Source organism: Pectinophora gossypiella, chromosome 24 (assembly GCF_024362695.1).
Source record: "Pectinophora gossypiella chromosome 24, ilPecGoss1.1, whole genome shotgun sequence".
Classification (NCBI taxonomy): domain Eukaryota; kingdom Metazoa; phylum Arthropoda; class Insecta; order Lepidoptera; family Gelechiidae; genus Pectinophora; species Pectinophora gossypiella.
In genome coordinates, this window is record NC_065427.1 from 8,638,811 (window position 1) to 8,655,056 (window position 16,246).

The 16,246-nt window shown below is 39.9% G+C and overlaps 1 protein-coding gene across 5 annotated transcripts in view; it reads right to left on the reverse strand.

The window, feature by feature from the left end:
• Window positions 1-16,246, reverse strand: part of LOC126377850 (trehalase-like) — a 76,730-nt gene that overhangs the window by 39,568 nt on the left and 20,916 nt on the right. For 4 of the 5 annotated variants that reach the window (XM_050025838.1, XM_050025835.1, XM_050025840.1 and 1 more), the window contains exons 2-4: window positions 9,739-10,072; window positions 1,113-1,250; window positions 347-459 (exon numbers count right to left, since the gene is read on the reverse strand). In XM_050025838.1, coding sequence (XP_049881795.1) covers window positions 347-459; window positions 1,113-1,250; window positions 9,739-9,827 — 340 coding nt within the window. In that variant the 5' untranslated portion in view covers window positions 9,828-10,072. Of the gene's footprint in view, window positions 1-346; window positions 460-1,112; window positions 1,251-9,738; window positions 10,073-10,504; window positions 10,687-16,246 lie in introns of those variants that run through there. The other variant, XM_050025837.1, reaches the window with a different exon arrangement.

The following is a 16,246-nucleotide window of genomic DNA, read 5'->3' on the forward strand; positions in this document are numbered from 1 at the left end:
CCACTGCTGGGGCACGGGCCTTCCCTATGGATGGATAGGGAGATCGGGCCTTAAACCATCACGCGGGCCCAGTGCGGATTGATGGTTATTAACGACTGCTAATGCAGCCGGGACCAACGGCTTAACGTGCCTTCCGAAGCACGGAGGAGCTCGAGATGAAAACTTTTTTTTTTTTTGGTGACCCTTCCTACGACCGGCCTTTGCGAAAGTTGCTTAACTTCAACAATCGGAGACCGAGCGCGTTTACCGCTGCGCCACCGAGCTCCTCGTTTTATCGATAGAGAGATCAAAGTTAAGGAAGAAAGCCTCTATCTGTTCGTAATTTATTTTAAATTAATAAACTCACCAGGGTTATCCTTCCAATCGGTCGGTCGCCAGTCCTCGAACTCCGACCCTTCAGGTTCGAAGTTCTCACTCACAAACAGCTGGATGTCCACCTTCGTAGGTCGCGAACCTGTCCTACATAAACATTCATTGTGTTACAAACTTGTATACTTTATTTTTCAAGTTATCTAGTTTGATTACTCTATCGTTCAAAAGTAAAATTGGAGTATACTACGAGTTATATCCAAGCCAGGATTCGAACCAGTGACACTACGAAATAAGTCACGCGTTCTCCGAACTGAGTTATCACGGATTCTTTTTTTTTACATTATGGTATTAACAACTTGGCGGGGATATTCTTCTGCCGGTCGACATACGTCAGGAGTGCAATATAAATAAATTTAGTAAATCTTTATTTAAACATCTCATGCAAAAGATCTCTTAGCTGAAAGTTAACTGTAAGTATCTTAAAACATAATAACATTAAGCGAACTCCACCCCCACAGACAAACCGAGGAATTGGTTTCGTGGGGTTTTTATTGTACCAATATTAATAAACATTTTACTTACTTACTTCTACCGTAAGTGTGATGTCCTTAGAAAAGGTTCAATACGATCTACTCTGAACCGGCGTGCGTGTATGAAGCGATTGATGAATGTGGAGGAAGCAAGAGAAGTGTGTCAGGATCGAAGCAAATGGAATTCTATAGTCTCTGCTTACCCCGGTGGGAAATAGGCGTGAGTTTATGTATGTATGTATGTTCTACCGTAAAGAAGCAAATAATTACCTATTCATCATGGCGTAGAAGTTGTCCATGGTGACGTTGGCAGGACCCCTCATCTTCATGTCGACGAAGGTCTTGGAGTCGTTGTAGAGGCCTGCCATCTGCACCGTGTCCAGCAGTGGGCCATGGCAGTATATCATGCTGGAAAGAACGACCAATTGTTTAACCTCTCAAGACCGAGATTTCCAGACACAATAGTTAAACAGTGGGGTTTGGATTTATAAAGAACATTCGGTCTTAGGAGGTTAATCTAATAGAAATAGAAATGTTCTATTGCGACCACGTGTTCGTACAAATTGTGGTATCATAAAAATAAAACGGCCTTCGTGGTCCAGTGGTTGAGCAACGCTCACGATCTGGAGGTCCCGGGTTTGAATCCCGGTGAAAAATGTATGAAAAATACATTTTTTTTAATTCGAATAAAACCGAAGATATCGACGCTATAGCTTTGGTGCCATAGTAATAAATGGTCAAATGGATAAATTCTAACGGGATATACCTATATTGTTTCTTGGCCGGCACTTAACATTTTCACATGTATGAAACACAGTTTTTGGATTAGAATAAAACCGAAGATATTGATCCTACAGCTTTGGTGCCATAGCAATAAATGCTCAGACGGATAATTCTGTGTTTTTAATCTTGATTAGCATAATTAAAATTAGACGTATATTTAATGAGATAATGATATTGTATTCAAGGCCACACTCTGACCTTCGTTTGACACAATGCTGGTGATGGACATAATAAGCATCTGTAATTCCCAACGGGGTAGGCATTGCGCATCGGGAAAAGCCACAAGACAATCGGCCGTTCTCGAGAATGTTTCCAAAGTGGGAATGTTATATTCACCACCATCACCACCACACACACCATCACCATCCAAATTTATTTTAAGTTATAGCTGACATTGGCCCCGATTCCTGCAGACACCTCCTAATTTTACTTTAAGTTATACCTGTCATTTTCTTATTCGTTGAAAAAGAAAGAGACCGGTAATCGACAGACATAAAATTTATGGAGCACACGTCAATTTTAAGCAGAAATCTAAAACAACCGTCTTAAAATTTTACATCGGCCAATAACCCGACAGAGTTAAGTAGACAGCACGTCAAACGGATTACATACCAGCGAGATGCCTATTTTATTCGCCCGGGTTATTCATTCGCTTTAAAATTAACTTGTTGACAATCATCCGTCCCTTTCCTTTTCGGCGGTTAAGAAAATGACGGGTATAACTTAAAATAAAATTAGGAGGTGTCTGCAGGAATCGGGGCCATTGTCTTAAATGTTTTAATTAATTTTAATTTAGAACGACATCACTTATAATTTTCACAAACCAATTAAGTACTTAAGTAGTACTACAAAGCAAAAACGACGTTCGTCGAAACGAACATAAGGTGTTGGTGGTAATTATTCATCATCATATTCATCATCTATCGTAGATGATTGTTGCAGCACTTGTGAGTCTACGGGTTCCCGCAGCGCCGCCGATGGCTATAGAGCCCTATAGCAGCGCGGCATTTCTTGCCACATCGTTCGCACACAAAACGCGACTCCTCAGGAGGTGGTAAAGCACGACGAAGACTTTTTTGCTTCAGGTTTTCCAGCCAGTCATCGTCATGTCTTGAAGTCCCGACGTTAATATCATGGCGCCATTCAGGTCTCATTTCGGCGTGCTTCTCCCACCCATCCGTCTGAATACCGAAGCTGTTCATGTCCCGCTTGCAGGAGTCCTTAAATCGTAAGGATGGACGCCCTACAGGTCTTTTTACGCCCGCTATCTGGCTCAACATTACTTGACGCGGTAGTCTATCAGGGTTATAACAATTAATTTCCTTACCCAGTATCATTCGTTACACGAAAGTCAATTAATTAGGCAATTAATTACACTATCACTAATTATATGAAAAGGAAATTTTACAAATTGAGATAAACCATGATGTTATCTGTTATCTTTATTGATGTGGTAAGGTTACGTTTATCACGGCCAACCTTTAGATTAAACTGCATTATCTGATGGAGTTTTTCCACGATCAACCTTTATATTTTACTTTCTTAGCAGGTTGCTTATTACAGTAGTACGATTTCAAAGGATCTAACATCAACTCTTCTATCAACTAAAAGCTCCGAAGGTCCCGGGTTTGAATACCGGTGGAGATATATCACATAAACACTTTGTAATCCCTAGTTTGGTTAGGACATTACAGGCTGATAATCCGATTGTGCGAAATGAAAATGATCCGCGCTTCGGAAGGCACGTTAGGCCGTTGGTCCCGGTTGCTACTTTCAGATGTAAGTACATATAACTTGTCGTCATCGATAGTTTGATTGGTATATTCCTTGTGTTTTAAGTATGGCGTTCACAATTCAAATCAAATCAACTATACTTTATTGCACAGAAAACATTTTCTTTTTTCTATTTAACTTATTTATGAGTTTTAATCATCAAAAACTTAATAATAAGTCCAACATTTTATCACATTTTTGTATGACGTCATACTAATTTCGTGTTTTGATGTTTGGTAAAGAGTAACTGATTTGACTAGTTGGTAACTAGCCTACTTAAATCTAAATATATAAAAGGAGAAACTGACTGACTGACATATCAACGCACAGCCTAAATGGCTAAACGTAGGCACTTGAAATTTGGAAGGGACGTAGCTTAGTTACCAAGCTTAGAAACCTTGAAAGCTTGAAAGCATTTTAAGCTTAGGTTAATTTAGCTTAGATCTATTATAAGATAAGATAAACATTTAGCAATTGGTTTTCTTTGTATTACATAACAGCCTCTGTGGTCTAGTGGTTAGAGCGTCGGGCTCACGATCCGGAGGTCTGTACGTTCGATTCCCGATAGGGAATTGTCGAAATCCCTCGGGGTGATTAGGTGAAATAAAGATTTATTTATTTATTTAGTTACAGTAGAGGTGCACTAAGAAAGGAATTCCCGGAATTCTCACGGGAACGGGAATTAGCGGGAAAATCCTTTTGTATGAAAAATCTAAACCGCTTAGGTTAGATGCTTGAAATTTGGCATGCAGGTACCTTAGTAAACTTAAAGCTTAGTTGCAACAGGATATTGCGAAATTCTCACGGAAACGGGAGTTAGCCGGAAAAAAACATTTGTATGAAAAAATCTAAACCGCGTAAGATAGATACACGCCACGCGGACGAAGTCGCGGGCAAAAGCTAGTGAATTATAAATGGCTAATCTAGGAATAGAAGTAAGTCAAAGACAATCAAAAATCTATCGAATTTTACTTTTCGATTTTCGAATTTTATTTTATTAAGTAACAATGAGTACGTCGTTTGACCGCTTTTATTGATGACGTCACAGGACAGTATTTCCATACAAATTCAAAGAAAACTTTTGTTTTGACGTTTCGGAAAAAGTATCTCATTTGACTAGGTTGTCAAGTAGTCTACAGGTATTATCTACTTTGTTTCTAACAGGCGCCGGAGTAGTCATTGCTAACCACCACCACCATCACCAGCCCATTAACGTCCCCACTGCTGGGGCACGAGCCTTCCCTATGGATGGATAGGGAGATCGGGCCTTAAACCATCACGCGGGCCCAGTGCGGATTGATGGTTATTAACGACTGCTAATGCAGCCGGGACCAACGGCTTAACGTGCCTTCCGAAGCACGGAGGAGCTCGAGATGAAAACTTTTTTTTGTGGTCACCCATCCTATGACCGGCCTTTGCGGAAGTTGCTTAACTTCAACAATCGCAGACCGAGCGCGTTTACCGCTGCACCACCGAGCTCCTCAATATGTTGTTATTGAACTTGACATTACAGCTATAATTATACAAAACTAGCATTTGCCCGCGGCTTTGCTCGCGTTAAATTCGGGGTAACACAGTTCCCCTTTCCTAATGTACCAATTTTTAGCTTCCTACCTTGAAAACTGCCAATAGCCCCATATAACATCACCCCTTCTTTGAAACCTTGGAGGCAGTATTAGAAAAAAATACGCACGATTGTTTTGTTTTGTCACAAAAATAGTCCGCATACCAATTTTTAGCTTTCTACCTTAGAAATTGCAGAATGCTCCATACAAACTTCCACCCCCCCATTTTAGAAAAGGGGGGGGGGGGGGGTTTAGAAAGAGACAAAAGTATCCTATGTCACTCTACATTCCTTCAACTAAAATAGCCTATGTAACTCTCCATCCCTTTAACCATCTCCACTTAAAAATCACGTCAATTCGTCGCTCCGTTTTGCCGTGAAAGACGGACAAACTAACAAACAGACACATACACACTTTCCCATTTATAATATTAGTATATTTTTTATAATATTAGTACGGATGGCGTCACGTGACGTTAATTAAATGTATGCAACGTAAGATGATACTAATGCAATAGAGACTCTTGCGCACGTTGCGTAGTTGATTATGGAAGATCTATTATAAGATAAGATAAACATTTAGCAATTGGTTTTCTTTGTATTTCATAACAGCCTCTGTGGTCTAGTGGTTAGAGCGTCGGGCTCACGATCTGGAGGTCTGTACGTTCGATTCCCGATAGGGAATTGTCGAAATCCCTTAGGGTGATTAGGCGCGCGACATTGCATTATGATTTGATTATTTAGTTCCTGTGACGCGTTTAAATGCGCGTTCATCTTTTCTTTACTTAACTACCTAAACAAAGAATATGGATGTTTACAGTTTTTTCCTAACGTGTCTGTTTCTCGAATATATACTTAAATGTAGCGATAATAATTTTACCATAATACATAACCGAGGAATATCCGTCGGGGGCTGCCATGTTATGTTATGTTAGTGGGCTCTGTTTTCCGCATTTAGACTCTAAGATGGCCCATTATGCGTGTAATTGTTGACTACGTAAGCCAACCTATCTCCTTCCAGAAGCTCAGAAGCCTCCTGGGGTTTTCACAGGCTTCGCGGAGCGACCCCATTCCTTTGAGGATTTTAACCCGTTGTGCTGACACTCCCGTGCATTCCAGGATTACATGGGGGGCAGTTTCTTCTGCGTCCAGACAGCCTCTGCAAAGTGGGCTGTCCGTTATCCCTAAGTTAAATAGGTGCTTGTTGAGTGGGCAGTGACCCGTAATACTGCCCACTACTATTCGAAGGTCATTGCGGTTTAAGCGAAGCAGTCGGCGAGTGAAGCTCTTGGATATCATAGGCATGATATACTTCGACTGTCTGCATGTGGGCAGCTGTGCCCATCTGTCGTTGTGTAGTTGCTGGGTATGGTCCCGTACCCACGAGCGTAACTGACTGAAAGGTATCGGCAGGATTGGTTCGGGTCCATATACCCTGGTGTCTGATCCTCTCCTTGCCAGTTCGTCGGCGGCATCATTACCCAGCGATCCACTGTGCCCTTTAATCCACTGCAGGGTAACCTTGTTGGTTAAAGCCATCTTCTGCAGTTCTCTGTGGCACTCGTATATTAGCCCTGAGGTTATGTTGCGGGGGCTGCCATTAACCCGGCTAAAGTTTTTCTAGTGACGTGAATACAATAATTATTGAAGAATTGTAGATGTTTAACGACGACATAAAATACACTTATGGGTATGATTAAATTTTTGTTGAAATTTCATATAGAAAAGGCAGCCCCCGACGGATATTCCTCGGTTATGTATTATGGTAAAATTACTCGAGATATCAACTCTTTTTTAGAAAGTATTTGTAAGTCTAATATAATATTTCGTTACATAATAATTGGGTTAAGTCGGGGGTTTTGAGTTATTTTATTCTTTTTCGATGCGATTTTTACCGTCGTGGGTTTTTTCAAATTTTTTTGCTTAATTTTATCCGCAATGATTGACAGCTGCTAATTTTAAAATGAATAAGTGAATGAACGAATAACCCGGACAAATCAAATAGGCTTCTCGCTGATATGATTTGTGTTTGTATGTTCTGAGCAATAAAGTACATTGGATTCGATTTGAAAACATGTTTAAAAGAGTGACAGACTCGCGTCGAAAAACAGCTGCTTCCAGTCGCATAAAAAACGATAAACTTACGACTATAAATATATAATTTATTTGCACGGTTGAAGCGAGGTTACGTTTTGAAATCACGTGCTGGGAACGTGTCTTATTCATTGACATTTCCACGGCACGTGCTAGAAAAAAAACGACATTTCCGTTTCGTTTCGTCATGAGCTTTTGACAATACGTTTCAACAGAATCCACGCGAATATTAGCGTGACGCGTAGATTTTTTACGCGTCGAGAAGCTAGTCGAGATTTTTACGTCTTCTTTTATCGTGTGGGTTGTGAGGTGGATTACCAACCTCACCAACAGTGTCAGGGTGATTATTGAGCCGTTGGCCCCTGACATGGCTCATGTAACGACTACATACTTACCTACATCACTAAGTAGTGACCGGGACCAATGGCTTAACGTGCCTTCCGAAGCACGGATCATCTTACTGACAATCAGGCGATCAGCCTGTACTGTTCTAATCAAACAAGGGAACTCAAAGTAATTTTTGTGATATGTCCCCACCGGGATTCAAACCCGGGACCTCCGGATCGTGAACCCAACGCTCATCCAGTGGCAAAGCTCAACAACATTTATCTTGATTAAAATTAATAAATAACGTAAATAGAAAAAAAAATCGACAGTTTTAGATGTGTCTTTATTTAGTAATGAGAATTTCATTATTTACGTTTGACCTAGGATACTACGTATACTAATTGTCTACTTTAGATCCAAGATCGTGTAATGTCACCTGTGAGTTGGTTGCACGGCGCATGCGCGGCCGGAAACACGGTCACTGCGACCTTGCACAGTACAACTATAGTTATAGCAGTATACTTCTGACAGTTAGCCAACCTCAGCTACTGTGGTGAACAAGTAACATAGCATAGGCTCACGACTACATCCCAATTGGGGTAGGCAGTGGTACATCCATCACAAGATGAACTAAGGTTTTAGGCGCATTAGGGCTAATTCTCATTATGGCAACCGACTCGCAAATGGAGAGAGAGAGAGAGAGAGAGAGAGAGACTACTGTCTTTATGTATATAAACATTGTTTATTGTATCCACACCTCACCGAGCTTTCCGTTAGACCAACGTGATAGGTAGAGAGCCGTATCGGCGTCGATAATGGTCGAGCCAATTGCGTCAGTAAAAACTGCACTTAAGATAAATTAATAACTCATTCTGCAAATCGTCGTCGTAGAAGTCGTTACATGAGTCATGTCAGGGGCCTTTGGCGGCTCAATAATAACCCTGACAGGTTGATGAGGTTGGTAATCCACTTCACAACCCACACGATAGAAGATAGAATATACATCTACAAGAATTACTTTTTTTTTTGACGTGACTTATTGTAGATTTACCGCAGGTAGCATTAACTACTTGGTCGGACAAATGGGGAGCGCTGAAGGCTCTCACCCGGTACAACGTTTAAGACAACAAGCCTGAGGGTGCCCAGTTGGGCGCGAACCTCGGCTCAGGGCGTCGTCTGAGAGGAAAAATATTTGAAAGAATTAATCGACCCCAGTGGGTCGATAGCGATAAGCGCTGATTGAGGGAACAGTAATAACGATATGCTTAGAAAGGTACCCACTTGACAATGATTTATATAGTGCGATAAAATAACTCTCATTATGATAAATAGCAATTGCAAGTTAATCACCATTAATATAATAATGCACATCGAAGTAATTTCATACGCCCATTATTAAATGCAAAGTCTTGCAGGCTTATTTCGTATTATAAATATATACTTAAATAATAAGCTGATAAGATAACTAAGCTAAGGGCTTAAGTAGGTAGGTATTTCATAGTACACATTTTCGTATAATTAGGAGGTGTCTGCAGGAATCGGGGCCATTTTACTATCATTTTATTTATCTCCAACATTCCAAGGATATTGAAAATTAATATATAAAAATTGAGTGAATTACTGACTAATGTATTTAATTACTATTACTTGTCACATATACATATAAAAAGTCATTAGAACTGTAAGTAAATCTTTTACATAAAGTTCAAAATTTCCTTGCGAAGAAAATATAAAAACATTAGTTGTGGGTAATTTACTTTTTACGAAATGGTAACGCAGGGTGGGATGACGTCTGCTGGGCTAACCTTGAAATGTTGGTGTGTCAGTTTTGAGCATACCAGCGGGCTTAGCACCGTAAGCGCGCGACTCTTTCTCGCCTCGACATACGTCACCCGTCACTCTCTCACAGTACTGCACAGAAAGAGACAGACGATCTCTGTCGCGGCGAGAAAGAGTCGCGTGCTTACGGTGCTAAGCCCGCTGGTATGCTCAAAACTGACAGCTAACATTTCAAGGTTAACCCAACTGACGTCGTCCCACTCTGCGTTGCCATTTCGTAAAAAATAAATTACCCACAACCAATGTTTTAATACTTACTTTACAAGGAAATTTTGAACTTTTAGTAAAAGATTTACTTACAGTTCTAATGATTTTTATATATGTGACAAGTTATAGTAATTAAATACATTAGTCAATGGCCCCGATTCCTGCAGACGCCTTCTAATTTTATTTTAAGTTATACTTATTTAGGCTTTTAGATAAAGCGTCTTATACTGTGTAAATAAATAATTTGTAAAAGTGTTTTGAACAAAATAATTTGTTTTCTTAATTGGTTTTCTTATACCATGGACTTACCTATCACAAGTCGGCGGCAGTTTACTCCTGTCGGCCCTCACAGCCACCACAACCAGAAAAAATCCCCACAAATACATGGTCACTATCATAAATGGCACTAACTAATATCACTTTAAATTAATTTAAAAATAAATTATAGGAACAATCACTTTCACTTCACTCCCTTAATCTACACTTTATAAGTTTAATAAAGTCACTTTGACTTCCACTTTACGTGTTAAGATACGTGTTTAGGATTTTAAAAGGTTTCTTTCGGAATAAAGTTGTCATTTTGGACGATATGGCGAAGGTTGCAATAACTCAGCTTGAGGACACCATTGGTGCCTGGTTATATCTGAAACAAAAAAATATATATTATAGTAATAAAAAATATATATATTTTTTTTAATTTTGAGTGAATTATTGAAAGTGCTTTTTTATCTATTTCGGTGGTGCAATATTTTAAAGTTTTCCTAAATGAATGCTACGCGCAAAAAAACATAATAAATAAGGTTATAGGCATTCCATTCGATCGTAAGGTAAAGTAAAAAAAAGACTAACATATTTAATCAGTAAAAATAAAAATATTAATTTGAATATTTTAAATACTACCCACGATTGAGTACGTCTTGGCCAGAAGTAACATAGTATACGTCAATGGTCAAAGGTCTATACACTGTCAAAAACTACAATAAAAATTTTAAATGTGAAAACAAATCTGGTACAGAAAATGCGAATACCATTGCCAAAAATTCAAAAAGAAACAATTCGAAGACAAATGACTTACTAAGCCAGCCTGTGCCAAGTTCCCTTCAATTTTAAATTTCGAACACAAAATATTGTTTCAAATTATTACTATTTTTGAACCAATAGATATTAACACTTTTCCCGAAACTGGATATGAAAAATCATTAAATATTTTTATTTTATTTTAAACTGGCTTCTGCAAACACAGACTGAACATTCCAGAAGTAAAGTCACATTCGACTGAGTATCCAGTGGGACGACACAATCGTTATATTGTTGTTGAATCATTTGGATTGGGCGGGGGTATAACTTATAAGTGTAGAGCGGAATTGTAGGCAAATTATTTATTGTGTTCTGACTTGTGACATTGTAAATGCTCAAGATATTCCATGTTTGGTTTTGGAAGCTACTGAGTTACAATATGCTATTGCCAAAGAGTATTCAGCTCAGCGGGTATAATACTATGCATATTCAGCGATTTCCATTTGACCTTCGAATCTGAAGGATAAATCAGCCCAATTACAAGCCAAGTTACATACCCGAAATACATATAACATTGTTTATGTTATATGTAAACAATCGTCTCCCGAGCATCATCCCGTTTTCCCAGGTCCCGCTTACCTAACCTGAAGATTTGACAGGTCCGACTTTTACAGAAGGTACCTTCCAACCCGCGAAGGGAAAACGAAGGGTTAGGTCACACATCTCCGAAAATACATTTCTCTGGAATGTGGGTTTCCTCACGATGTTTTCCTTCACCGTTGAGCACGTGATAATCATTTATGATCCAAACATAAATTCGAAAATAAATTCGACATACATTGATTTATGCCTGGGCTGGGATTGGAACCTGCGACCTCAAAGTGAGAGGCAAGCGTTCTACCAACCGAGCTAACCGAGCTCTCTTAATTTGACATTTGCGCATATAAAAGTAAGTGCGCAATGGCAACAATAAATGTCAAATAGCAATATTGCCTTTTAACCCCGCTGGTTTAGATTCCTAGAAACGATTTTTTATTTAATACGGGGTGACTTTACACCAGGCGAGGGGATATCTGTGGCCAAAAGTGAAGGTCCAGATTCCGGGTATGGACTATTTATATTTCACGTTTTATACAGAACAAAGTCGCTGCCCGCTACCGCTCATCACTCGTCACCTAGCATATAACCACGTGGACGTGACAATAAGTGCGAAGAATGGCAACGTTGGACAGTAATCTGTTGTCGCTCGGCGACAACCTGACATCAGCACCAACGTGTTATGCAAGCCCTGAAACGCGCTATTAAAGTTTTCCGAAAATTGTATACAATTAGGTCTCCCAAACTGGTACCTACATGTCAAGTCAAAAATGTACTCTAACCTTGCGAGCGTGTAATACAATTTTGATGCTCTGATCTCAGGAAGAGTCACTCAAGCATAGCCAAGCCAAGTCAAGCTGAGATAGCCCAGTTGGTAGAACGCCTCTCACTTTGAGCTCGCAGGTTCGAATCCAACACAGGAAACATCGTGAGGAAACTCACATTCCTGAGAAATGCATTTTCGGAGGTATGTCTTGGTTCTTGGTGATACAATTCTGCCACGATCATTTTATCGATTCTTGCGACATAACTATGTCGTTTTGTGTTGATATGTGAACCCAAATAAGTCATGTCGTTCTGTCAAAATACGAACAAAATCACGCGGCACGCATGTTAGGGGAAAAACAAACTTAACGTTTTCGACAGTTTTTTTTTTATCGATCACGTTGTGTATGTTAGCCCTGCTGAAGGGAACGTGCCGCCTCCTAGAGCGATTGTCAGCAATTGACCAATGTGCTAAATAACGATTGACGTGTCGCTGACATCCTGTGATTTCGCACTCGTGGGATACGTTCGGCGTCACGCGTCCAATTGCTGGTGGGTCTTTTTATATCCGACAGATGGCAGTTGTTTACAAACACAAAGTCGAATCTCATCATCATCAGGGCGTACAGTCATGACCAATATCATGTAACCAGTTTAGAACCCTGTCGCACTATCATATTTGACATTTAATGAGACTTACGGTTTGATTTGTCAAAAAAGTTAATGTGAGATCATCATAAAAGTTAATATGAGGTCACGAGCATTAATATGTATACACTTTGGTACCATGTCACATTAACTTTTTTGACAAATTGAACTGTAAGTCTCACTAAATGTCAAATATGTTAGTGCGAGAGAGTCCTAAAGTGGGTACATTAAATTGCTCATGACTGTACAGTAAGTAAAATCCTTAATTCCTCTGGGATACCCTGTTTTAGGACTCCACTCCTCTATCTCCAGAAAGTCATGAATAATAAAATAGAAAAAAGTCATCATCTCCCTAGCATTATCCCGTTTTTGACAGGGTCCGCTTACCTAACCTAAAGATTTGAGCCTGTCTGACATTCCAACCCGCGAAGGGAAAACCAGCCCAATACAGGTTAGGTCACATACCTCCGAAAATGCATTTCTCGGGAATATGGGTTTCCTCACGATATTTTCCTTCACCGCTGAGCACGTGATAATCATTTATGATCCAGACATGAATTCGAAAACAAATTCGACAATCATTGGTTTAGGCCTGTGGTGGATTCCAACCTCAAAGTGAGAGACAAGCGTTCCACCGACGGGGCTACCACTCCAATAAAAAAAAAATCGTAGTCAAGTACAAGTCATCAATAAAACAGGTCCATATTAGGACGAATGTCTGGAGTTATAATTTAAGCTACTCCAATATAGATACCCTGAACGAAATGGTGATATTATTAATTCTTATTTCGCGTGGATTGTGAGGTTATTGACCGACCTTTAGAACCCTGGTGGCAGGGTTACTATTGAGCCGCCTAAGGCTATATACTTACTTAAGTAAATTAAGTAAATAGTAGCCGGGAACGACTGCGTAGGTAATGTGCCAAAAGCACGGATCATCTTACTATTGGAGAACCGGATGATCAGCTTGCAATGTCCTAACTAAACTAGCCAACAAAATGTTTTTGTGATAACTCCCTACCGGGATTTAGAACCTGGAACCTCCGGATCGTGGGTCCAAAACTCAACCACTGGACTACAGATGCTGTTATTAACATTAGTAACACCTTAGAATTACATAATGTTCAAAGGTCGTTTCGATAGCAATAACTCAGCACCACGAGGGAAGTGTCAAGTTCTATTGAATAAGCGAGCTAAAAATAACATTTTGATGATGTGTTGTGTGCGTGTGTGTGTGTGTGTGTGTGTGTGTGGAGAGCCGTGAAGCTCAGTTGGAGAACGCTTCACTCTCACTTTGAGGTCGCAGGAATCCCAGCACAGGCCTTATTTTGGAATGACCTAACGATTTTCGAACTTATTTTGGAGTTCATGTTTGGATCATAAATGATTATCACGTGCTCAACGATGAAGGAAAACTTTGTGAAACCTACACTTCCGAGAAATGCCTTCCGGAGGTATGTGACTTAATTTGGGTTGATTATCCCTTCGCGGGTTGGAAGGTCAGACAGGCAGTCGCTTCTGTAAAAAACCGGATCTGTCAAATATTCTGATTAGGTAAGCGGACTCTGTGAAAGTACCCACACCTCATCGAGCTTTCTGTTAGACCACGCGGTGAGCGACACGCCGTCTATAATGGTCAAGTCAACTGTGACCGTGAAAGTTCGGTGAGGCGTAGGTACTTAGGTCATCTTGCGATGGATGTACCGCTGACTACCCCATAGGGATATAGTCGTGAGCTTATGTTATGTGTTACCCCTATAGAAGTAATTTTTGAAGAGGACAATGCTATCAATGACTTTGCTAATAAAGACGATTGCTTTGATAAAATCTACAACAGACTCGAACTCAATATTGTTTGATTAGCAGTACCAATTGATATAGTGACGTCTGAAGATAATGTGTTCAAATAAAAACAATTTAGCAAGCAGACTTGAAGTCCTGTCTTCTGACGTCGTCTGTCGTCATTCAGTATAAGTTTACAGCTCCTAATAATTCGTATGACGCTATTTGGTGGTCGTTTGACCAATATAGATGACTCTATGCGTGTACTCGTCTACACAGAACAAGATTTAAAAAAAATCGCTTGTGCAGGAGGAGAATCCGGTGATATAATGGTTAGCAATATCATGTACCCACTTTAGAACCCTGTCGCACTATCATATTTGACATTTAATGAGATTTACGGTTTAATTTGCCAAAAAATAATGTGACAATTATGGTTTCAAAGTGTTTACATATTAGTACTCGTGACCGTACAGGCTTAACCAGAGCTTTTGAACCTGAATTAAACGATTTTTTCGTTTAATGATAATCTAAGAACTAGAAGTTGTTAGAAGACCATTTGAAGCCACTCATGGCATTAGTATCCAAAGACATAGATCAGAAATTGTTGATGTCTATCAAAGTATAGGAATATTGGAAGGTCTAGAGAAAAAAATATAATGACATCCTCATCATCACCATCAGCCCATTAACGTCCCCACTGCTGGGGCACGGGCCTTCCCTATGGATGGATAGGGAGATCGGGCCTTAAACCATCACGCGGGCCCAGTGCGGATTGATGGTTATTAACGACTGCTAATGCAGCCGGGACCAACGGCTTAACGTGCCTTCCGAAGCACGGAGGAGCTCGAGATGAAAACTTTTTTTTTGTGGTCACCCATCCTATGACCGGCCTTTGCGAAAGTTGCTTAACTTCAACAATCGAAGACCGAGCGCGTTTACCGCTGCGCCACCGAGCTCCTCAAGCTCTTATAAATCTTTCTTAAAACCAATTTCAGCAGACGATCTGAGCTATATTTAGGGTAATTACCCACCCTCATTTTCTCGACCTCTTTGGCTGAAGTGCAAAAGCTTAAAGCTGAACAATTTACAATATATCGTTGTAATGTAGTTTGTTGTTTATCTAAAGTATGAGAAGCTAACCAAAGCTGCTTTAGTTATTTTAGTATTTTCCAAACAGAAATAAGGAAATTTGACCACGTGTCTGAGTATAGGAGAAGGTTGAACTGGTTGTCGATCCGTCAGCGAAGAGAATGCCACATCCTATGTCTTCTCTGGAATTGTCTGTATAATCCGACATCCCCTGGATACCTCCGGGAGTTGTTCAGATTTCGTGTGGTGGCTGATGCTCGGCTGCGGCCACGAAATGAGCTGGATCTGCACGTTCCATCACGTAGCTCCAGGTCGTATGACAAATCGTTCGCGGCCATGGCTGCTCGTAGCTGGAATTCGCTGCCTGACACTGTGCGGCAGGCTCCCTCAATTACTGCCTTTAAAGCTCTATTGAAGAAGTATTTTCTGGAACATTGACTTTGAGCTAAACTATACTATATATTATATTATATCTGTTTTATATATGTATATACTTATCTTGTAATATACTTATTTATGTAATAATCAATAAGTAGTATCTATATACGTATTTAGTAATATTAGTAATAAGTATACATTTAGTTTACTTGCTATTCATAGATATTAACTCATTTATTGCGTGATAATACCGGCCCACTGAGTTTCTTTCAGGCTGTCCAAGGTTAGCTGGAAGAAATCCCAATTAGGGATAAGCTCGCCTATGCTTTATCTAACGATAAATTATATGTAAATTCTCTTGTATTCTAAAGCAATAAAGAGTATACAAACAAACAAACAAACAAACAAACAAACAAACAAACAAACAAACAAACAGAATTAACTTTGGGTACATCACAGGTTGATTCATCATTATCAATCAGCCCGCATCAACCCAAACCCAATGGGTCTCCTTCACATTGGAAAGGATGGTACAAAG